Source organism: Perna viridis, chromosome 10, assembly GCF_037379345.1.
Source record: "Perna viridis isolate PV_CMFRI_1.1 ecotype Kerala chromosome 10, ASM3737934v1, whole genome shotgun sequence".
Classification (NCBI taxonomy): Eukaryota; Metazoa; Mollusca; class Bivalvia; order Mytilida; family Mytilidae; genus Perna; species Perna viridis.
Window position 1 is genome coordinate 34,647,892 of NC_142454.1, and position 26,232 is coordinate 34,674,123.

The window sequence follows — 26,232 nt, forward strand, 5'->3', positions numbered from 1 at the left end:
GTATTGCCATCACAATTTATCCTGTCGTCATCCATAAACTTTTTCTAGCATCTCTTAACTACTGGACAGGTTTTAACCAAACTAGGCACAAATGTTCTTTAGGATATCCTTAACAATCTGTGTGTGTGTGGATTTTTTGATTCTGGGAAAAACATGACTGCAATTACTAAAAATAAACCAGTGTCAAATTGAAGATTTTTTTGAATAACTTTAAAACCAGTGAGATTAGCAAAAAATCTGATGGGGTTAATTTAATCAGCTTTCTGAGAAGGACCCATGCCAATATTTTCTTAAGATATGTTTTTAATGGAATTTTTGTTGAAATTATTACCAACTTTGAAAATCCTTTGAAAATCTTTTCATAAGATGCTCTCTATTGAAAAAAAATGATTCTTATGATAATAGTTCATTAGGGACCAGTGGTCCTTTTCACAAAAAATCATAAGAGTAAAATTAGTCATAAGTAATGACGTCATAGTTAATAAAAGTATTGTGATGTCATAACTTACAACTAATTTTACTGGTTTGAAATTTGTGAAAGGGCCACAGGAGTCCAATTTTAAATTATTACTTTAGAAGGCTTAAAAAGACAATTTTTGACACATGGAGCAATTCAGGCTCTCCAGTTTATTTTCAGGCTACTTGAAAGTTTTTGACTAAGGTGTCTTTACTTCTTTTAATATTTTCTGGGCATATTCAGCTGTCCTAAGCTTAGTATTATAGTTGACATGTCATACATTGTATATCTAATTATGAAGCTGTTTGGTAGTCTTACAAAATATCTAAAAAATGGACCATTTTTTGAAAAAGTGAAATGATTGTTGATGAATAATTTACCTGGTGATTAATTTATTTGTTTGCAAATTTCAAATGCATAGTATTATTAATTTTTTCACTTCGCAAATTATACATCATTATGTAATGTCAAAGTTATTGCAACAGAACAACTTATGCCTTCATTGCCATAAAGTTTTAGGTAAAAAAATACTTTTTTTGCTGCATTAGTTATAAGCACTGCGTTCGATATTTAAAAAAAAATCCTTCTGTTGCTTTTAATTCCTACACTTTTTCTTGGAATAGTCCAGCCATGTTTGTTTTCTATTTTCAGACTGTTGAATGTTGTGAAAGAAACAGAGTATCATGTTTAATTTTCTAACTGCAGGTTGAACCAACTAAGAAGTTACCAACATTGTACTTGATCGACTCCATTATAAAGAACCTTCCAAAATCTACCTATCCCGGCTTGTTTTCACACAATATAGTCAACATATTTTGTAATATGTTTGAGCAGGTTAGCATCAGGTTTTCAATATTTTGGTGAAAGTTTCAATATAAAGACAGACAAGCCTTGATATGTTAAGGAAATGAAAATAAAATTTCTTGCCTTAATCATATGTTTTTAGTTGATGTACTTACATTGATTGATCCATTCTCCAAATTTAAAGTATATTTTATATGATTACAAAACAGTAGTATTGCAATGTCGTCATCAACCAGCGTTAGGTGTCCAGGAAAAGTTAGTATCGTATGGATGTAGTGAAGTTGTTTGACAAGGTGTCGTACCATCAAAAGAAGGCTGGTTGAATTTTTACGTTTTGACAAACTGTTGAGAAATAAAGAGCCAAAATGGAACATTTTTTGGTGTGTTGTTAACTTGAGTGAAAGTTGATAATTACCTTTGAAAGGCTACATGTCTTACCATAAAAGGGAGGCTGGGATTAATTTTAATGGTAGTGACTTGAAACCTTAAGGAATTAAGGGCAAGAAAGGGTTAAGAAAAACAAGCTTTTTCTGAAGTCCAAAAAGGTTCAACCTAGATGTATCAAGCTGTATGCTGTGGATCTTTTTATTTTACTTGCAATGAATGTACCTGTTGTCATATTTATGCAAGGATTCAAGGATTAATAGTTATAGAAGTGAAAATTGGAACTTCCACACATTTAATTTGATAAAAAGTAATAAAGCAACCAAACTTGCTAAATTCATTCTCCAAAACTGTAAGATTTAAGGTTTGCCAGCATTTGAGAATTAATTTGTTGTAGACATTGTGATTTTTAATTTCTTTAAAATAAAGATGTTATTTTAAGGAATTTGTATTTTAAGATCTCTTGGTTTGTCATTGATTTCATGGCATTCTTGTTTTTTGTTTAATTTTCCTATCTCTTTATGTGACAACAACAGCGTTAAAGCTGCCTATGAATCTACATACAAATGTACCAGTGAATATTAATGCAGTAGGAATCATGTTGTCATTTTAGCATTCACTATATGTCTGCTGTCCTTAGCCATGATTATGTACTTTGTTTCACTGTATGTATCTGTAAAAACATAAAATTCCTAATGCCTTTTACCAGTGGATTACTACAATTTCTCAAGAATGCAGTTAAGTTTCAAGTAATCCAAGTGTGCTATAAATATTCTATTAAAGATGGGAACTGATTTTTGAAGAATTCTGATGGAGGATTTATTCAAGTACAAGGAAATGCTGTGCGACAGTGGGTGATCTGGTGGCAAACCTGATAAATTGGTCCTGCCAAACTAAATGAATTACAGTTTTCAAACTATTACATTTTATTTTGTCAGGAAAAGTACCCTACTGTAAGTTACAAACAAGTTTGTAATAGAAAGTCAGAACTATTGAATGTATTCAAACCTGTATAGGAAGAATTACAGAAAATTCCTTCTACATGTTGTAGTTTTATTTACTACAGGTGGAATGCTTCAATAACTTGTAGCTTAGTGTACAGACTGTTGAAGACACACTTACAGAATTATGCTACAATCAACATAGTTACCAAGGATTAAAATTTATCTTGTGTGAGTTCAGTGGTGAAATTTGAAAATAATGTGTTGCCGTTAGTGATTCAATTTTGTCCTTAGTGATTCAATTCTAAAGCAGTTTTTTATGTGTCAACGAATAACTGCTTTATAATTTGTTGAACTACAAAGTATTGTTGCTGATCAGTGTAACAGATATCTTAAGTGAAACAAAGTACATAAAAAACCCTTTGTTTTTTAGTGAATGCACACACATTGGTTAGACTAATACTTAGTCTTTATAAAGAACTTCAAAAATGACCCGTTGAAATATTAATGATTTGATTTTGTACCACAAAAAAAGTAACAACAAATGACAATTTCAACATAGCAGTGTACAGTGTTTATCATGGAGGAGAATGAAAAAATTGTATGAAGAATAACACCTTCTGGAACCAGTTAATTCTGTTTTAATTAATTGAGAACAGTGAATTGACAGACCAGTCAATTAATATGCATTTGCAAAAGAAAGAAAAAGAAAACTACCTTAAATTACCTAATAAAACATAACTTTAATCTGTAAAATAAAAAGCATAATCAATTCGTGGTTGCAAATAATCAAAATATGATCACCTGTGCTGAGAATGCTTACTAATTCTATGTGTTTTTCATCAGTTATAATTGTTATATTTTGGATGTTCAACTCTTTCCTTTTAATTACCCTATGATTACAGGTTAAAAATGAAGTCCTAGGGAAAAGCGGTTCAACATCAGTTTCTGTCTCTTAGCCAACAAATCCTAAGAATTAAACATGGTGTCAATCGTTAAGTTTCATGCATTAAAGAACATTTTATTAAATTGTCCAACAGTATTACATTCATGCATGAGTTTAGAAGAAATTTATAGTCAATATACATTTAATTGCCCTATTCATGTGCATTAACCATTATGTTTTACCACTGTTTGAATGTTATTCTTTCAAATCAAACATGTTTTAATGAACAAGTTGTCTTTTGGTATGTAGGTTTGGTATGAAAGGATGTATCTCGACTGCAACTTTTCTTAGGCATTACACCAACTTATTGTTTTGCAATATGCTACACAGATTATTAATGGAGAATTCATTTCAGTTAACTTCCCATCATTATAATTGCTAGATACTTGAATATGTTTAAAATTATTTGGCAACTTATGAAATTACTACTCTAGATAAGCTATGGCAAATGCTTGTAAGTTAAATTTTGGATGCTTCTTCAAAATCGATTTTCTGGAAAAACCATAAACAAGTAAGCTGAAAGTTAGATTTATTTAGATTTATGAAGTTGTAAACAAATGAGATGCACAGTCTTTTGATATGTACAAAATCTGAATCTGCTTCTAAAACACAAATTTTATGGTACATTGTGTAAAGTCGACATATTGAAGCCTAATAAAAAGTTTAGAGTAGGAGATAATTCAATATTTCATTGTCTTGTCATCTTGAAAAAAGTTAGTGTGAACTTGTGTAACCTTTTTAGCGGTCATATAATGGTATGATGCTGTCATCCAGTGTCTGCAGGTACTTAAAAGTTTGGACAATAATGTGACTAAAAGTGCATGGGTATCTGAAGTTGCACCACAAGGTCACACCACTATAGGAAGGATTGGTTAAATTTGGGGACTGTGACTGGAACCATTCAAAAATCAAGGGCTATGGAGCAGCATTTTCATTATTTCATTACAATAACTAGACTGTTAGTGAAAGTTTATCTTTGAAATTGTATCCCATTCTGCCATACCACAATAGGAAGATTTGGTTTGATTTATGGTAAGATAAAAGCATTTTGGTTTTTTTGGGCAATATCTTTACTATAAACAAATAGATTTCTTTCACAAGGTTCAATACAACAAATTTTAGGATTTTTGGGCTTGTGACAAAATTGATGAATAAGGGCAAAAAGGGGACCATTTTGACTATGGTCAAATTCTTATCATGTCAAAAGTTCTATCGCTATCAAAATTCAGAAGTACATTCAGCTTGTAAGGTGTGTCCATACTTTTCCCAACTGTTCAGGGTTTGACCTTTGTGGTTGTATCAAGCAGAGCCCTATGAGGCATTTTATTGTTATTGCCCTTCATTTTACAAAAAAATCATATGCTCTGTTAATCAACAGTTAATCACTTATTTAGGTAATGCTAATTGTATTTATTTTGATGATGTAAGAAGGAAATTTGACATCTCTTTATCCTCTTTCTGGTTTACATAAGTACACATATCTAAAAACAGACTGACTGAAACACACTAGGCACAAGTAAAAATCAGCATATGTAAATGCAATCACTAGATAAATTTTCAAACATGGCCCCCATTTAAAGACAAAAAGCTACTGCTTCTAAATCATGAAGAAAATCTAAGGTAAAACATACGATATTGTGTGGATATCATGTAATTGGTTTCATCTTGTGTAGCAGTTTTTATGAATATCAGATGGGATGATTCATGCATATCAAAAACCCACAAAATCACTGTTTTTTTATTTTTTAAACCAAAATTAAAAGCAGCCCTCATAACCAATCCTAGATACGTCATTTTGTTGATGTATTTGTGAGACAAAAAATGTATAGATTAGCTCTTCCTGATTTGATTGATGACAGATGGGGAAATGAATGCATGTTTTTTTTTTTTTTCCATTCAATTATTGATTATCAATTTAAAGAAATATTTGTACATGCTGTTCCATGTACAACACAAAATTAAGTATGCTTGCACTTGAGTATTAATTAGACGAAAGGTTCAGAGGCTATAAATTACTTCACTTAAAATTACTGGATATGCGTGCTGGCATGTAAGGCAGCAACATAGGTGCTTATCTTTTCTATTTTCTTGACAGTTAACCATGTAAGGCCCATGCCTTTCATTTTTACCTCTATGATCCTCTGTGTTGTTCTGCATCACCCTCTGTTTCGCACTCGGGTGTCCAATGTAAAGCAACTTTGGTATAGAAAGTATTGTCTATCCTGATGACATGGCCTTTCCATTTCCATCTTCTTAGTAGTATTGCTGCCTTGTCTTGTTTGGTTACGAATAGTCAGCAGGTCTTTGTTACTGATTATTCATGGCAGTATGGTTTGTTTAATTTTTTTGTTTTTTAGCTATGGAACTTCTAAAATGGGAGGGTTGGTTTTGTGGTCTAGTGCTGCTATAGTATCTTTTGCTTTTTGCTTACCTGATAATTCATGCAATAACCTGTTAAGGATAAACTGCACTTCGTGTTTGATCTTGATGGTCATTAACATTTGTTTTGAAGGCAGCAATTATTTCAACAGAAAGGGATATTTCAAATCATTTAAGAAGCAATCACTTAGTTTAAGTAGAAAGGTTTGGCTAGGATCCTTAGTCTTATGTTTCATAAGCTTATTGTAATAGCACTTGATGTGTCTTGCATTTTTTTATTCTTGCTCCTAACTAATGGAAGTCATTGATTTATCCCTTGGTCTGGGAAATGAATTCTTACTATCTAGAGGCTTCATTATAATTAGTAGACTAGAAGTAATATGTATAAGTTTTCAAAATTTAACATAGTAAACAAATTTCGCTTTAATTAGGTTGATGAGAAGACTAGACAGTCCATGTTTAAAGTCCGTCAGACATGGAATCAGCATTTTCCTAGCAGGAAGTTGTATGCATTAGATGTAAGAGTCAACAACATAGACCATGCTTGGCCACTGTCTCCTGCTCCACAATCCTCAACCTCCAGTATTCATGTCAATCCAAGGTTTTTGTCACAGGTAGGACTAACTGGTGCTTAAGAACTTTGGAGGTTCATACTGAAACATCATATTCTAAAATGATCTAGATATCAAGTGGAATGTAATAAAAACAATACTGGATACATGTCAGTAGGGAATGCAGGGGATGTTAACTCCTTTTGTAAAAAAAGTTTTGATAATTTGACACAGAATTTGGGCAAATAATAGCTTGGGGTCCCCCTTTTTGGCTGAAAGAGTCATCTGAGCTATTGCCACAACTTTGGATCCATTGTTTAACAATTTTTCTAAACTCTTTGACATTACAAGATCAATAAGAACTACACGTGGTATGAATGTTTCTTAGGGTATTTTGCATAGAATTGATCTGTTGAAAAACAGGGTCACTGTTACCAAAAATAGAACATAGTGGTCAGTCAAGTTTTTTTCCCATATATATAGACTGATAGGTTTAGCAAAATTCTGACATGGGGATTAAAATGTTCAGCTTGATTAGATCTATCTGTGGTCAAGTTTTCTTTTAAGCCATGTATGACATAATACACTTTTTCAATGTGTTTTTTTATATTTGAATGTTACTACTTTCAAATGTATTTTATGACATTACTAGGCTAGTTAGAACCAAACTTGGTATGGTTGTTCCATAGGGTATTCTGCGTATATTTTTATAGTAATTACTACCAAAAATTCTCTCCCGATAAACGACTTGACAGAATTCAATGAAGATTGATATAATTGTTCCTTAGGTGTAAGCGTTGGGAATGTTTATCAAAGAAAAATCATGCCTGCTCTATAAAAAATACAATTCTGCTCATCAAGCCAAATGAGCCATTTAGGTTCTATAGAGCCTCTAGTTAAAATCTCATGATTCATCCTTGAGTGTACATGTAGTTCTTCATTGAAAATCTTTTGAAGTAGGGCTTGTAGTTTTGAAAGTAATCAAGCTGAATAGGAATGTTATACTCCAATTGAAAATGGTCACAGACTTATATTTTTTATGAAATGGACAACAGTCTTAGTAGAAGATCTCTTCCCTTAAAAGAAACTACAGACCAATTATGGTAGGTTTTGTCCTTTCAATGTTCTCACCTTTGAAAAAGAAAAGATTGGAACATTTGTATGATAGATTTGAGAGAACCAGTGCTTGTTCATTTCTATTGTGCTATGTGGAACTTTGGATAATTAGATCTATGGTAATTAAGCTAAGTTAGACTTTTGAATTATGGCATGACAGTTCAGTTTTTAACCAAGCTTGATGAAGTGTAATGGGTGACATACCAGTTTTTAGCATGAAAATGATTCAGCACAGTGTTGTTTTGGGTGACTTGAAGTCCACCATTTTGTCTAAAGAAATGGTGGTAGACTCTTTCCTATTTCTTACCTTGATAATATATTGCAAGTTAATTAGGTTTTATCATATGTTGTCCTGTAATTATATTTAGGATACATACTTTGATTATAGAAAGAGGAATCCTTACCTTTGCCTGATGTTGCTCCAGTTGAAGATGATGAAGCAGAAATGAGACGACAATTGATAGCTAAACAGGCAGAACTACTAAAATTACAACAAAAACGACTGGAATTGGAATTGAAAGAGACAGAAGCAAGATTATCTCAGTCCAAAAAGGTTAACAAATAATGTGTTTTTATTGCATATCATTATACATGTATAAGTATACTCCTGTTTTAAGCTGTTGTGCATATTGATTATTTTTGTTTTGACTGTGACAGAAAGTGAGAGAAAGGTACTGTCAGCTCCTGCATTAAGTTTTTAATGTTTGGTTCTCAGATTAGGTCAGTTTTAATGTGAACACTCGTGCTAGGTCAATCATACACTTATATTAGGTATGCAGTTGAGGTTGCATGAGCATTTTAAGTATCTGTTTCATGCATATGCCCTTGTGTCATGGGGTATTTACTTCAAAATTTCTTTTTAAGGTTTAAAGTTATATTCAGATTAGATCAGTTTAATTATAAACAAATCCTGTTAGGTTAAAGGTATAACTTATAAACCACATAACAAATTATGGTATTACAAATGGATGTATAATGTTTTTGACTTGTCTGTCTGTCACAACTTGATGTCACCTGGATAGCACCTCCATTTTTGACTGATTTCCAACAAAATTTAGCAACACTGATCCAGCCCACAAAAGGAAATTTGATATAGATTTTGAGGGCTATGGCTCTAATTGTTTTGTATATAGGGTCCATAAATGGCAAAAACTAGCATTTCATAAAATATAACTGAATAACTAATAAAAGCATATATAGATGTTAATGGTATTGTTTCACAGTATTTAATTACAAAGGTCAGACTGATATTGGTTTTGGGGGTTAAGATTAGAATTATTTAGGAATAAGGACCCAAAAGGGAGCTGAAAACAAGCATTTTTCTTGTGTACTGACTATAACTTGACTATTAGAAAATGGATCACTTTGACATGTACCATAGGTGCTATACCAGCAGAGGAAAACTGAAATTTTTTTTTTTTTTTTTGGGGGGGGGGGGGAGGGGTTAGGATTTGAACCAATTAGTATGGCCTGAAACAAGCATTGTTTAAAGTGAATGGATCTCTTTAGAATTGTACTTTAAAGTGACGTAACAAAAGAAAAATGATAGAAAGTTGTGACTTGATTATAAGCTAATTTGAAATTAGGGCTCAAGAAAGGGTTTAGAAACATCATGATGTGTGTCCCTTTTTCTGGTTTGTCACTCATCTGCTTCCTGTTTTCTGATTGACTTTGTAGCTTTTTAGGTCATGCATTATGAACATTTTCATAATAGATTTCTCTGCTTCAGTTTGGAGGGATGCTTAGATATTTGGTGTATTTCTTTAGCATGATGACTTGTACTTTGTCTCTCCTTTCCAGGTTTATTGCTTTTCTACTTTCTGTTTACCATGGATGATTGTAACTAGGTATTCTTAGCAACATGCTATTGTGCAACATATTGATATTCCTGCTGTACAAATCAGCAGTTATCTATGGTTCTTTGGACATTTTTTCAATGGTAAAAATTAACTTGTATACTGTTAGTATACAGGGATGCAAATAACGAACCGTAATGTCTTTTTTAAAATTTTACTCCAGAAACATATACAGGACCCCTCCTGTCTGTCTGTCTGTCTATTCATTTGTTCATACGTTCATATGTCAAACTATCTTTACATTGCAACTCTTCCTGAAGAGGTTTGCATGTTAAAATTTTATACAAGTACCGGTAAGTGCAACTCTTAACTGCCGAGTGCTCAATGGATTTTATAGAAGGTCAAAAGGTAGATTTGTATCATATGTAGATATGCACAAAGGCTGAAAAATTATTGTATTATTCCTGCAGTGGGAGGTTATCCCATTTAAGGGGTTTTACATGATTATTATAGAACCTTGTGCAATTTTAAGCTTGCCCATCCCCTCCAAAATAATCTGCTGTTTAATTTCTTTGACTTTCAAGAACAAGATATGGTTCTTCTAGTGACTGAATTGTTTGCAGTAAGATAACTGTTGAAAATATGTGTGTGTTGATTATCATTGAATTAACATAATTGCTATGATTTATATTAAGCTCACAAGGACCTAAGTCTTATTGAAGTACTTGTATTTACTTTGGTCTAGTTTAATATAGTGCAATTAGTGCCCCTCATCCTTCTGCCCCCAGCCATCCCCCCCCCCCCACCCCAACAAAAAAAAAATTAAGGTGAGTTAGTTTTTTTCATTTAAACTTTTCGTAAGAACTTGATATAAATTTGTCATTGCAGCCTACTAGTGATATATTTGTTGGAGTGGAGGACTCAAAGCCAAAGGTAGAAACACAACCTCCAACTAGAGACCCAAGATTACAGAGAGATCCTAGACTAGCCTTAAAAGATCCCAGAGTAGTTAGGGATCCTAGAATAAGACCAAAACCAACACAAAGTGAACTTCTTCCAAGTGGAGAACCACAGCCTACTCTTACTTTTTTTGGTCCTGTTACAAATCAGCCTTTGAATCAGTTGGGACCAGAAACAAGTGAACCTCCACTTTTACCACCAGTAATTACTCCTTTGTCACTAGCCCAGCCAAATAGAATGCTCCCGCATCCTATGCCTGCAGCATCTTTGCCACATCCAATGCCTAAAGCTCCGCCACTTGTATCAGATGTGGGTAACCAGAACAGTCAGGTTATAAAAGAAGAACCAATGGACCACAAACCTGTTACACCAAAGAAAGATTCAAAGCCGAGACATACAGATATAAAGAAGGAAAGAATTACTCCAGAGAAATCACAGCTTACAACACATGAAATTGAAAAAAATCTCAAAGTTAAAGTTGAAAAGTCTGAGGCTGTTTCGTCAAGTAAAGAAAAAAAAAGGAAGTCTGATACTAGGAAACTTATTTGTGAGGGAAAAAGTAAAGAATTAAAAGAAATGGAAACAAAAGATAAAAATGGAAGTTCAAGTAGTGAAAGAAAAGTTGCTGAAATCATTCATGATAAAAGTAAAAGAGTAAATGACCCTCGAAAAGGTGTTAAAGAGGAAGACCATGGAAGGTCTGATACTCAGAGAGGAAAAAGTAAAAGAAACAGAGGAGATGAAGTCGAAAATCGAAGAAAAATTGATGAACGTAGTAGTGAAAATAGAGAACGCAGCAAAAATTATGAAGCACATAGTAGAAGAAGTAAATCTCCACGTCCAAGAAGCAGCCTGGAACGGTCCAGATCACCAGTTAAAGGAAAAGGGTCTAAACGCGAAACAAAAAATAGGAACAAAACAGAAAATAAAGGTGAATTGAAAAACAAGAAGTTAACAGAAGAATCAAGGGAAGAACAAAAAACAGAACAAAGACTTCCAATTTCAAGTCTTCCCAGGATTCCCAAGAGAGCTGGTTCAGATATTGATGATAGAAATAAAGACCTCGATGACCGCAGACTATCTTGTTCAAATAAAAGAGATTTAGATGAAAGACATGACTTGAAAATTAGTGAGCGAAGTAACAAGAAACCTAGGATAAGTCAAGAGAGAGATTTGGGACCTGTCAAAGTTGAAACCCATATGACTGAAGACATAAGGTAAAGATGACATGTTAGTGTGCCTCACTGCTAAGGCTTCTTTTAGAATTATTTTGATAGGATATTGTAGTATTGAGTTAAGTATTTATAAGAGATAGTCTTGATGTGTAGGTTATAAGTGTATGCACAATTTACAGATACGTTTTTTTTGTACCCCTAACTTCTACATAGAAAAATTTGCTTTCATGCTGGTGTCAAGTTGTCTTCATTGTCCATTGATATTTCATGTCCTTTCAATTTTTTACATTAAAAACATGATGCCATACCACATTATGAAGGCTGGGTTTGATTTTGGGAGTTGTGACCTGATTTGTTAAGGAATTAGGGCCAGAAACAAGTATTTTTCCTAAAGTAGCTTGTGTAAAAGTTGATGAATGTCTGAAATTTGTTATGCAAAGTACTACAGAAGAATTTTTTTGTTGTGATTTGAACTGCTTAAGAATGAGGGCAAAAAAAAAGAAACCCTCTTTCCTGATGTTTGGACATCATTTTATAAAGCACTCACATACACGTACACTGTAAATCCTCAACAAACCAATGAGACTTATGTGCAAGTAATTCTTTGATAAGCTTTGTGAAATGGTGCCCAGGACAATATTTGGAGTAGAAGTTAATGGATCTCATTGAAATTGTTCTACAAGGGCTTGCATCACAAAAGCCCAAAATGTTGAAAAATGTTTTTCCCAAAGAAAGGAAAATTTCCAATTGTCAGGTATAATTTTTTATAAAGGTGGTAAAGAAGCCAGTGAAATGTTCCTCGACGTGTTTTCATGGCTTTGTGCTTTGTTCATTTCATTTTTTTTTTGGCAAGTCATAACCTTATAAATATTTGGAGTCATATTTGTCAGTTTCATCAGCTTTCTGTTTCGGATACAAATGTAGGTACAGATAAGTTTCTGTCCACCTGTAAAATATTTTCTCAATACGTGAATGTATGGGTAAATTTCCCAAAAATAAAGGGTTGGGGCTGCTATCAAAGCAGGAAACAAAATCACTGGCTAGTAGCTTGCCACCATTCAGTCGATTCGCGGAAAAGGTAAAAAAGTGAATTTTCAGTATTATTTATTCAAGTTAATATTGTGAAAAACTTCAATGGATCATTTGGAATGGATTTTTTTTTGATACTCTGTACAACAAGATGCCATAACACCACAGACTGATTTTGATTTAGGAGTGACATGAACTGTTTAAAAATTAAGGACCCAAAAGGTGTTGAAAAAAATAAGTATGTTCTCTTTGTCTGGACAATTATTTAAGTAGGATTAAATGGATCTCTGAACTTACACCACAAGATGTCATACCCAAAAAGAAGACTATGATTGATTTTTGTTGTTGTGACTTGAATAGTTAAGGAACTAGGGGTCAGAAAGAAGCAATATCATGATGACAATGATTTGCCTTTAATTTAATAATTCTCCTTGAAAATGTACCATAAAGTGTCATACCACAACATAAAAAAAATCATGGATTGAATATATTATTTGACCTAAGTCTGAATCACTCCATGAATACATCCAAAACAAATATTTTAGCAGAATTTATTTCAGAAACTATAAGTCACTGCCTTGTGCTATTTGGTAAGCAACTTCAATTAGGGGCTCCATGTAATGTTACCAATTTCAGATCTATGGCAAATCAATTTTCTGTTGAACTTTCAAATATTTATGGTAAGGGCCAAAGTAACTCTTTACAATTATTTCAGTTTCTACATTTGTACAATTTAATGCCGCATACAGCATTTACTTATTTCAGATCTGTGTATAATTAAGTGAACAGTAGCACACAATAAGTTTCTTGTAACAATAAAGAAAAAAAATCTTATTGTTTTGTTTTAGTGATTTATTTGGAAATGAAGACCAAGACTACAGACATCCTGACATAATTTCACCTAGAGGACAGGGTGGTTGGGCTCAATACAAGGCGGATCATCCAAATGATTTTGAGAATCGCAGGGCAAGTTTAGAGGATATTGATCACAGAAGAGACCAAATTAACCAATCTGATACTGATTATCGCTCAGCTTCATACAACAGGCCTGTAGGACCAAGACCAGGCTATACTGAACCTCCTAGAGTCAGCAGTCAATCTGATAATGATATCCCACATGAATTACGTCTTGAAAATAGAGAGCAAATTCTTCGTAAAATGGAAATGAGGAGAAAATCTGGAGAAATTACTCACGAGGCACTGCAACAAGTCTTAAGGAATTTGTCAGAATTTGACAGCCTTCAGGAGCAAAAACGACACTCAGTTGCAAAGCCTGAGCCACCACGGCTTGAACCAGAAATTAATCAAATAGCAGGATCTTATCCCCCATCAAGGACAAATGAACCTCTCTTGGAATATAATTCCCCTGGAAAAAACCAAAGACCTCCTATCAAAAGGCCGTATGATCATCATGATCATTTAAGAGGTCCCCCAGTTGAAGATAATAGAAGACATATAAGGAAAGGAGACTTTGAGACTAGACCAAGTCTACTCGGACCAGGTCCAGGATTAAGAGAATCTAACATTGCTGAGAGAGAAACTTTAGGAAATTTTGATATTGATCATCGTAAGCCTCCAATCTTGGAACATGGACCTGTTAATAGATTTATTTCAGAAACTGATGGAGGACAATCACCTTCAGAGAGAAAACTAGAAGAAAGACCAAGCCTTTTGGGTCCTGGTCCAAAATGTCCTCCTGAGAATGATTGGAGTGAAGCGAAAAAACAAGACAATGTTGTTAGAATTGAATCAATTAAACAGGAAACCAGGCCATATGGAAAGAAAAACGAAGGCAGTGCACTTGCTGTTGGTGCAATGTTGGAAATGCTTCGAGCAGAAAGTACTCCAGAAAATTCACAAGATAGCTTTCCTGAGTCAAACAAAGATAGTAGTGTTAGGAAAGACATTGATGCATCCAAACATGATGGTGGTCCTGTAAATGAAAGAATTGGACATAGAGACATAAGACCCAGATCTGATAGAGGCCCATATATTGACCACAGACGAGGGCTTCATATAGATGACACGAAAATTTCCAGAGAAACTAATGAAAATCCTTTGTTGATTGATGAAAGAGTACCTAAACTGGAACCAAAGCCAATCTATAACTCTGATTTAGATGATAGGTGGATGATGCCTGGAGGAGTAAGAATGAAAGATGGGGTGTGTTATACTTTTCCTGAAGGAACTGAGGAAGTAGTTATAGATGGAAATCCTTATCCAGTTAAAATGGGTGGTCCAAAAATATTTATTCCTTTTAAAGGAGAAAAATTGGAAGTATTTATTGAATCATCTAGGAGAATGGTATTCATAAATGGTACTAGTGTATACAAAATTTCTGATCCAGTAAAAGAGGTTGCTTGGGGGCCAGGTCCACACCAGAGAGCTTCTGTCTTCTATCATGGTAATCCAAGAAACTTATGGATTGATGGAATTCATTACAACATGCGAATTGATGCACCTCCAAAAATCATCAAATTTAGAGATCATGATCATACAGTTCTCATTGATGGTAGAGATGGTATGCTGTTAATCAACAAAAAGGAGTATGGAACATTTGGGGGGAAACCAAGGTTCATTAGATTAGATGGAGAACGTGTAGAACTGCGGTTCACACCTCCACCTAGAAATATTGTTATAGATAGAGAACAGTGTCAAATAAGACTTGACAGAAAAATTCCATTTATTGTCTTGAATGATGTAGCCAGAGGTATCCGCTTCAATGGGCCACCTAGGGAGGTGATAATTAACAATACTACGTTCTTCATTCCCACAGAAAGAGCTGTTGAAGTATGTGTAGATGGTGAAATGCACATGGTAGCACTGGGAGGACCCTTACATGAACTGATTATTGATGGTGTATGGTATGAATTTCAGTTCAATGGACCCCCAAGGGAGATAACTGTCGGAAATCAAAAATTATTTATTGGTCTACCTAAGCCTCCACCAGATGTCACAATTCTAGATCCAATAGAAAATCAAAAACTAAAAGATCTTGATGTGGATAAAAAAAGTGAGCAGAAAGACAAAAACTCTGAACATGGGGATCGAAATTCTTTATCCCAAAAACCAATATCTATTTTAGATTTAGATGTTAGAAAACCCATAAACTTTAGAAGTAAAGGAGGTAGAAGAGGCTCTCCATTTGATGATAGGCAAGGTCTTGATTGCAGTACTGTTGATAAACACCATAGGCGTAGGTCTCCTCACGGTCCTAGACGTAGCCCAGATAGGAGACAGCAGGACAGAGGCTCTCCTGTTGAATCTTTTAATAATAGCTTACAAGGAAATGTACCACCTATACGACCTGGTCAGCCATTTGCTCCACACTCAAATCAGCCTCTCCCTCATAATCAGCATTTTTCAAGTCAGCCTCCCATTATGGATAGATCTAATATTAGATTTCAAGCCAATCATTCACAGTTTATGACGGGCCAGAACCCAGCTTTTCAGCCAAGACCTACTCTTCCATTTCACCCAGGCAGTAATCCATCAATACCTGGTATTGGATCATTCCAAAGTCCGAATCCACTGATACAAGATGAAGGATCTCAAGGTGCACATCCTATATTCCAGCCATTACCACCTGATATTCCAATGCTGAGTCAGCCAATGCCAATTGTCAGTCAGCCTTCATCAAGTCATCTTATGACAGGGGTTATTCAGCCTGTTCCTACTGGTCAGCCTTTCAATAATGGTATGTACAGTCAATTGCAGTGTAGAGAATGTCTTTGTGTGGAAATATAAAAAAAAAATACTGTACTTTATATGTAAAGCAGTGATTTTACCGAATGTTCCTGATAATTTTTTTTTTCAATTAATTCTGTAGTTTCACTCCTGAACTTTCTTCCACCAAAACATCACAAAATGTATATAATAAATAGGATAAGTAATAAGTTATTGTAAATAACCAAAATATAATCACTCATGCAAAAAGCCTCGATAAATCTAGTTATTTTTCCACATTTGTGTTCATTTTTTGGTAAATAACTCTTTCCAATAAACTACTGGTATGCTATTATTCTTTCTCAAAAAAAATTTGACTAAAAGCATCCTAATCATAAGAATGAATTTAACTTTTTCGTTTTCGTAATGTGTTGCATTAAAAAAAAATTGTATTTCAAATGCATGTACCAGTATTACTACATGTGTAAAGTTGGATATATATTCAATTCCGTCTGTTCAACTTATTCAACTTATGTTTTTGTCTTCAAAACTATGAACTTCACTCAAAGTGAGGCATGTTGTATTGGTTGGTACTTGATGGAACTTTGTATCACAACTGTTGACATTTAACTTAGCTGATTACATCTGCATTACAAGTACTTATTAGCTGTTACATGTATATAGATTTACAATATAACATTAAATTTATACATTTTTTTTTTTGCAGAACTAACAGGACTTATACAGCCCCAAAATCCCCCAAGTAAGTACATGTTTTTTGATTGTCTATCCATCATTTACATTTTACACTGTTCAGAGTTCAACCTTTACTGGCATATCAAGCTGTGCCTATTTTCGTGGCCTCTGCCAGAGGGAATGATAAGATTTTTAGTATATGGCTTACACATGATGACTAGTACTCGTCTTCCCTTCCTTGCTTTCTAGGTCATCTACTTCCTGTTTTCTGAGTGACTTACAATTTTTACATGTGCATCATTGAGAAAATATCTGTTGCAGATTTCTCAGCATCTATTGGAAGGAATGATTAGATTTTTGATTTATGGTTTAAGCATAATGACTTGTACTGTGTCTCCCCTTTCCAGCTTTCTAGGTCATCTACATGTATATCCTGTTTTCTGATCAACTTACAATTTTTACATGTGTAGTTCTGGAAAATTTTCTGCCACAGATTTCTCAGCACCCATTGGAAGGAATGGCAATGTTAGGTGATATTGTGATTAGATGAGCTTTTAAGATATTCCTATATACAGGTTACATCTTTATATAATATGTTATTAAATTTATTTAAAATTTGTTTTATTAGCAAAACACTGAAGCCACTGGGGACATTCATTCAACCTTAAATACTTCTAAGGTTACATGTACATAGCACTTTTGAATATAACAAAAATAGATTTTGATAATATGTCAATGAGACTATGACCAATTAGGGTAAAAATATCAGAATTTCATTGACAATTTTAATTCCTTAAATCCTTTTTTTTTTTCGTTTCTGTACCTATCCTTTAAGATTTTTGTGTATATGGTCATTTTTAGGGGAGCATAGCTCACATTTTTTCTAGTTTTATATTTGCAACACTGTGTAATCATGTATTGGAATTAATTATAATTGAGAGAATTTTAAAAGCTAAATTGTCAAATTAGATTTGTTAGCACTTCTAAAAGAAGTTACAGATGCTTAGTAGTTAAAATAAAGTTTGACTGCCGCAAGTACTTCATTTCTATAATGTTAACTAAATGAGATTATTTTATGTAATAAGTGCCTCATTTGAGCACTAGGCTGTTTGCCTTTATTGCTATATGCTGCAAAAATATATGATTTGATTTTTAATTTCATGCATTGGGCATTTTAGAAATAAAAAAGTATGGCTAATTTTTTTTTTTGCAGTTAAACCTGATGTGACCATATAACTAGATATGTAGTTTCTTTTATTTTGTCTGGTTGTCATTGTAGCTCTTCAAGCAGAACCTTTAAATGTGGAATCATTACTGCAGAAGCTGCTTAATGCAGGCTTGATCAATAAAGGAAGCAGTGAAGAGAAAACAGACAAGAAGGAGGAAGAGGTCAAAAAAGAAGAGAAAAAAGAGGAAAGTTCTCCAGATGGGAAGGAAAAAAAGAAACCAGTTGTAAGTCCAGCTTGTTCCCAGACTCTTGCACAACTCAGAGTTAATTACTTGGTTCTCAGGCCTGTTTGAAAAAAAAATAATGAAGATTGGCCACTTGGGTGTTTTTTTATACTACTCTGTTTCGAACATAGAGATCAGGGAGGCTTTTTATTGGAGGTGATAATGTAGTTCTGATTTTTAATATCCCCTGCTTGAATGAGGTACAAAATGTATATAGCGATCTTGGTGTGTGTGCCTTGGTCCCTTTGTCTGTCCATCCCCAGTTCTAATCATCAGCTCCTCTGAAACAGATGTATGTGATTTGACAAAATCTTTCACAGATTGTTTATTACATGATTCCAATGTGTGCCTCCTATTTTGTGTTTTAATCTGAATTACTTTTGAGGTTTCCTGATGCAAAACATTGGACTTCGTCATTGGTGGACCAAACGGGGAGACCATTTGCTAATACACAACTCCTCTGAAACTGCTGAATGGAATTTGATGAAACTTTCAGATTTTTTTTCACATCATGCCTTTGTGCACTTCTTATTTTGTTTTTACCTCTGAATGCCTTAAATTGCCTATGAGGTTTTCTGTATGGTTTTTGGCCAGGGAACAGGGTAAAAAGTAGACTTTGCTCACAGTTCTTCTGATTTTTTAATATGAAACTTGTATTTTAAAATGTTATGATATCATCTTATTTGAAGATATTCCAAAAAAACTTAATGAAGAAAATGCAAGACAGATTTTTATAGATCTTGCTGTTAAAACTTTGTCATAGGCTCCTTTTTATTTTGAACCTGAACTGCCCCTGTGGTCGCGGTGTAGCATTCTTGTCTCGAGTGCAAGAGGTTGGGGATTTGATCGCCAACCGAGTTATACTAAAGAATTTAAAATTGGAGTCACTGTTTCTCCAAGTATGCAGTATTTAAAGGGATAGACTTGACTATTTGTTGGCATGGAGTCAGAACAGTGTGTCCAAGTGGGATGGCAATATTTCTATAATAAGTATATTCAATTTTATACAGTTAATAACTTATTATAATTTACTCAGGGGTTGAAATTAGGAAATACAAGCTGTTAGCCCTGACCATATTTTTGTTAAATATTTTCTGTTTGGTTTATTAAATTTTACCCAAAAGTTTGGTAGCCCAGCCCAAAATCTAGTAGCCATGGGCTACTGGTTATCCTTGTTGCAGTCATTATTTATCAACTCCGGAAAAAGTTTTATTCACCAAACCAAAGATGTGGTGAATATTGAAATTTTGGAGTGTTGTTAAATCATGATAGAGACTTGTATCAAAGAGTAATCAAGGGAAGTCATTAATTGTTTTATTACATGAATCAAGGTGCTTGCTTATGTGACTTTTTTTTGGTTTTTTGTTTTCTATATTTAGATCAAAACCATATGCTATTAAATTATGCAGGACTGCTTTTAATATATTTTTATAGTATGCATGCACAAGATATTTATTGTATTTCTGGGAATTTGATCCACTGTCATGATTTAACTTGACCTGAAAGGAGTTTTTTGGCTAATCAGAAAACAGGAAACATCTTTTTCTGTAATAATTACAAAAAAAATTCAGTATCAAGGGGTATTTTACATTTCTTTCTGTAGCTACTTTTTCTGACTACTGGATATGGAAGGTACTGATGAAATATTGCATTTATGATAACATATTGATTTATCTTTTACAGAGAGTTAAACTAAGTAAACCAGAGAAGATCCCTGATCTGTCTGAAATGAAAATAAATATGTTAAAACAGTATGTACTGAATATTACTACAGTTTGTCTTCTTTCTTTGTTACTATTTTGAACAAATATTTGATGGCTGTTCTTGTGTATTAAGGTATATTATGATTTAAAATTGCCAAAATCAGTTTTTTTCTAAGTCCTTAACAAAAGTCACATTATTCTTTGTTAGATTTTGTAGAATTGTTATCATTTAGTTTATTGTGGATTTTATTACTTTTGCTGGGGCCTTTAAAAACTTACTTAAATTTATGTGCCTTGTTGAAGAATTTTTGTGATCTATTTAATTATTTACCATGTTTATTATTTTGGATTTTGGTTATACACTGGTGCACCATATATGTTCTTAGAAATTTTCCCAAGATGTAATGGTCTGATCTAATTGAAAACATGATTAAGGTTGGTTTGTTTAAATAGTTTTTATTAAAGCAAATTATGTTTAAGATGAAATTTGAAATTTAGGTTAAAGGAGAAGACCATGTTATTGTGCAAGTCATAAATATCGAAACTAATCTGTTAAATATTCATGAAAATTAAATTGAAACAAAATAATTTCATTTTCTTAATTAGTTAATCGAGATTTATTATTAGGAAATTTGAATTTCCCTTGCCTATGGGCGCCACCGTGATCAGTTGAACTGTGACGTCATGAAGTCGGTATGTAAAGTGAAAGTAAATAGGTAACTGATTACGATGTCCGAAGAAATTGCTTATTTGGGACTTTCCCCCTATAAATTCAACCTAAAGAAATAGAAGAAGAGATTGATGCACAACTTGTTAGCAAATGTCAGACATCATTGACGAACAACGGGATTTGTAGCCAGATGGGTAGTATTTGTTAAGAAAATCTTATGGCTACTTCCATGACTTCCGAAGAATGTTTTGCTGGTAAAAAAGAACTTTTAGAACATTTCTATTTTATCATTTGTGCAATCGTAAGCTTGACAAGTCATCATGTTTTGGTGATTAAATAAACAGGATCGTAGAAATATTTACAGAATATTCTTTGTTTACATATTATTTGCAGTACTTGTATAAGTACCAAACCGACTTAGTGACGTCACGAGCCAATCGGAAGCTATTGGTAAAAATCAATAAAGTCTGACTATGATCTTCCTTCAGATAGGAGAATTTTGCAAGATGGCTATCCACTTATATTTCAAGAATTTCGAACTTTGCATAGCCTTGAGCATTTTATAAAAGTGCATTTTGCATTAAAGGTTTATATTTATTTTTGTTTACGTAGGTACGATTTATCATAAGAGCCTAACTTAATGCAGAGGTGGTCTTTCCCTTTAAAGGAAATTAAACTTTTTGTTCAGTAAACAGTAACTTCAGTTAGTTTGATTAATTTCACTTTTGGTATTGATAATGACTTGTATGCTTTGTTTTTTTAGGCAATATATTGGGGTAATACAGAGAATGTATTCTGGTATCCAGTGTACATCTTGTGGCACAAGGTTTATGGCTTCTCAGACATCTTTGTATAGAGAACATCTAGACTGGCATTTTAGACAAAATCAGCGGGAAAAGAAAGGCGCTAGGATATCAAAACATAGAGCTTGGTTCTATGAGCTTGATGTATGTATTAAAGAATAAGTGAAAAAAAAATTTCTGACAAATGTTTCATATTTCATAGTTGTCTTTAAATGTTCTTCCTAACTGGTCAATTTATAGGATATTACATATCACTTCGACTTCTCTAGATGATTTGTTTTTTTGTTGATCAAATGATATGACCACAGGGTCTTTAGAGCCTTTCTTTTTTTTTCTTCTGCAGTTTAATGATTATTTATTTTTTTTTTATCCCATGATCGAAATCAATGTCTGTAGAATTTATATCATTCATTGAAAAAATTAGGGTATTATAAGTTACTGACATTCACAACCCGAGGTATGAAAATTGTTTTTACTTAAGTACCAAAGTATGCTCTGAAGCATAGCCTTAATCTGTACAGGTTACTGAAGGTGTAAAAATGACTTCATATCTACATATATGAATGTATGTAGCAAATTTCTCCAAAACTGTCTACTTTACACTCAAAAGCAGCATAAAATTAATGTTTTTTTCATCATTATTTTCACAAGTAGTAGAAGGAATGAAATATGAGTTCATAAAATAATTCCCCTCTGCCAAAAGTCATGAGATTACTGAATAGAAAAAAAAATAATACAAAGCAGAGTGATTCTACAATGTATGTGATGTTAAGACACCTTGTAATGCATGTAATAGTAATAAATCTCCTACAAATATTATCCCTTGCTTATTGTTAATAATTTGTACTACAGGATTGGTTGGAGTATGAAGAAGTTGGTGATTCTGAGGAAAGAGGTAAACCTTACATTAGGAAATTATGTTTTTATGTTTCGAAGGTAGGAGTATTCTAATTTACACTTTAGGTAGTACAATACAGTTAGGTCATTTCTGAAAATTTGGTCTCATTTTGTTGAAGTAAAGCTGTTTTGAGGCAGTCCACACAGAAATTTCTTGTGTTTTGTCATAAAAAAGTGCATATTTTTGAAATCCTTGGTGTGTGGAGGTTCAAGTCATTAATAAGTAATTTAGTGATTATTGTTATAAAATCCAGTAGCCATGGTAACATACTGAAAAATTATTACTCAGTTTTAGTACAAAGCAGGGGTGCCTTTCCAAAACTAACAGCCAAATAGTATGTTTCATAAAACGTCAGGCACTTAGACACTACCACAGGATGAAAGCATGCATGGAGTAGGGTAAAAATAATAGACCCTTTTCTATTCATTCTCTCACAATTTTAGTTCCAAAAGTTTGTGCGAAATAAGGTATTTTGAAAATCAGCCACCTGATGCTGAGGAGAGAATCTAATGCATCAGGGGACTTAAAGGTTCTGGATACCATTCTTCATTTAAATTACACCTGTTTACCATTACATATATTACAAATGTCTATGAATAAATGCTTAACTACATTTAAACAATATATCCACCAAATTTCAACTTCTAATTTTTATTAAGTTTTACAAAATTTGATGGGTGTAACTTGGTGTGCGAAACAGTGCGCCTTAATGTAACTGTATAGTGCACTCTTAAGGAGAAGAGGACTTTTTAAGTGGTGTTTGTCTTGTGATTTTTGGAAAGCTCTATTTGTATGGTATTAACTTAAGACTGGGTACTAAAAGTCTTGTTTTGACTTTCTTTTCCACATTGCAATACTTATTTACACAGAAAAAGTTTGTTCAGTTATCCATTTTATTTATTATAAGTTAAAGAAGTAACATGTTTTACTTAAAAGTGGTTAGAATAGCACATATTGCAAGAAGATACAAGAAAATCTTCTATGACGTCACATTTGAAATAATGAAACTTCAGAAAATTTGGTTGCTAAGGACTTATTTGCACTAAACAATTAAATTTCTTGACACAAACTACATTTTCTGACTCAGTGCATCTTAACCTACACAAGAAATTGTGGTTTCTATGATGAAAATCCTATTTTTTTCAGATGTAGGGTTTGTGAAAACCTGCCATTAGGTAGTACAAAACAGTTACATCATTTCTGAAAATTTGGTCTCATTTAGTTGAAATAAAGCTGTTTTGAGGCAGTCCGCACAGAAATTTCTAGTGTTTTGTCATAAAAAATGCATATTTTTGAAATCCTTGGTGTGTGGAGGTTCATCATTAAAAAGTTATTTAATGATTATTGTTATAAAATCCATTAGCCATGGTAACATACTGAAAAATTATTACTCAGTTTTAGTACAAATCAGGGGTGCCTTTCCAAAACTAACAGCCAAATAGTATGTTTTATAAAACATCAGGCACTTAGACACTACCACAGGATGAAAGCATGCATGGAGTAGGGTAAAAATAATAGACCCTCTCACAATTTTAGTTCCGAAAGTTTGTGCGAAATAAGGTATTTTGAAAATCAGCCACCTGATGCTGAGGAGAGAACCTAATGCATCAGGGGACTGAAAGGTTCTGGATACCATTCTTCATTTAAATTACACCTGTTTACCATTACATACATTACATTTGTCTATGAATAAATGCTTAACTATGTTTAAACAATATATCCACCAAATTTCAAGTTTTGATTTTAAGTTTTACAAAATTTGATGGGTGTAACTTGGCAGAGTTGGGAATTATAGCCCGCCCGACCGCCCAAGACTGCCTGTTTTACGATCGGGTGGTCAAATATTAAATTTCAACAGCCCAGTGGTCGGGCTATTTGTACAGATGGTTGGGATTACCCTTTTCTATTTTTGTAACGAGTTCTCGGTATTATCTCATTCATAATGGAACTTAAGAATCAAACAGATCAAGTAATGTTACATTATTACGTGTTTTGACTCGATCTCTGCAGGGAGCATGGTAACCTTGTGTGTGTCAAACAAATCCCATTGGTTGATTTTTCGTTATTTAATCAACCAATAGCAATCACGCTTATAAAACAAAAATATTGACGGAAAGGGAAAAAATGAATTTGTTTTTTTGTTAAGTTTGTAAAAGTTGTGTCTTCACGTGTATGTGAACCTATGTCGGTAGGTCATTTCTACCGGAATGAGAACCTTTCTACAGGTCTACCGTGGGAACAGAAAATATACCGCTTTCTGAACTGTCAAAAAATATCTAGAAACACCGGTATTCAAACCCCAAAATTCATGTTTCATTCCTTTGATTATTTAATCAGCCATAATTTTGACAAAAGATGTTGATTGCTGTCTAAACAGGTAAAGAAATGTCATATGACAAGTAAATATTCTCAGTGGAGCAATCAACTGATCAGTGTTATTGATAATGATTGGTAATTAGAAATAAGGGATCCTGATTGAATACATCCGCATTTCATGTACAGCCAACCATTTCCTATAGATTAATTTAATTTGTTAATTACTGTCAATTTAACAGTCTAAATTTTGTAGAGCCACATTACACAGAATTGACTTGATTTGCTAGAAGTAAAAAAACACTGATTAAAAACCTCCAGTTTTAAAACCAAATCTCCTACTGAAAAATGACTAATCTCCAGTTTTGAAGGAACCACTTAATCACATGTGACAGTCTTTACGACAATATTTTTGACTTCTTTCTCCAAAAAAGCGACCTTGATCTGAAGGAAAAGAATAAATTGTATGATCAATCTTAGCCAAAACGATTAATTGTCCCAAGCTTTAAAACGGAGTTTCGAATGGTTAATTTGTGACGACTCGCATGGAAAGTTAAATTGTCAACTATGCCATACAGCTGTCTGGAGATGAGTCTGAGGATAATTATTGACAGTGACAGTGACAAAAATCCACCTGCTTATAATGAAATGCTCTTCGTTACCAGTAGTGTCTCAATTATATATGCACTTGTTGCGGTGTGTTTTCATCAAGTGACAAACTATTAGTCATACATATTACAGACATCTTTAGGTTTATCAAATTGTTCTATTTTGTCATTCTAAAATTTTAAACATCAAAATACATTAGAATCTGAAAAGGATTTTTATTGCTTAAATTTTCAGGGCTGGTAAATTTTAATCAGGAGAGGTAACTTTTAGATGTAGCCAGCCCTGTGGTCTGGTAGATATTTTCGATGATTTTCATACCCAGAACTTGGTGTGTGAAACATTGCGCCTTAATTTAACTGTATAGTGCACCCTTACCTTCGGTCCATCTTTTTTCATAACAGTTTCCTGTGCAACTTGCCACAGCCATTTAAGGAATGGTAGTTATGATTTTTTGGTCTATGAAGAAATAACCTCAATCACCTTGTGCACACACAATAACCTGCATAACAGGTTATTTTCAAGTGTGCACTACAGGCATTGAGATTATTTCAAATAGGCTGAAAATATAATAGTCATTCCTTATAATTTAGTATCAAATTCAACCATTAAAAAAGAATGATTATGTTTAAAAAGTTGGTGTATGAGTTTTAATTTAATCAGAAAGTTTGTTACTTCTGACATTAAATTATTTGATAAAAATACAATTGTACTGATCATGTATATTGCAAATTTGGACATTGTGTAGGCATGTTTCATCAGCAACATTAAAGTCAAATGCAATATAGGAAGATGTAAATCCAAAAAATAATTGTATATAAGAAGTACTCAAAACCAAAACTATCGAACTACGAAGCCAAATCCAACATAGAGAGATTCTATTACGT

General features: G+C 33.3%; 1 protein-coding gene across 2 annotated transcripts in view; it reads left to right on the plus strand.

The window, feature by feature from the left end:
• Positions 1-26,232, plus strand: part of LOC148605551 (uncharacterized) — a 47,903-nt gene that overhangs the window by 13,453 nt on the left and 8,218 nt on the right. The window contains exons 2-11 of one of the 2 annotated variants that reach the window (XM_088549953.1): positions 1,163-1,291; positions 6,343-6,525; positions 7,967-8,131; positions 10,263-11,551; positions 13,387-16,235; positions 16,932-16,967; positions 18,180-18,352; positions 20,036-20,103; positions 21,489-21,672; positions 22,381-22,423. In XM_088549953.1, coding sequence (XP_088406079.1) covers positions 1,163-1,291; positions 6,343-6,525; positions 7,967-8,131; positions 10,263-11,551; positions 13,387-16,235; positions 16,932-16,967; positions 18,180-18,352; positions 20,036-20,103; positions 21,489-21,672; positions 22,381-22,423 — 5,119 coding nt within the window. Of the gene's footprint in view, positions 1-1,108; positions 1,292-6,342; positions 6,526-7,966; positions 8,132-10,262; positions 11,552-13,386; positions 16,236-16,931; positions 16,968-18,179; positions 18,353-20,035; positions 20,104-21,488; positions 21,673-22,380; positions 22,424-26,232 lie in introns of both variants that reach the window. The other variant, XM_088549954.1, reaches the window with a different exon arrangement.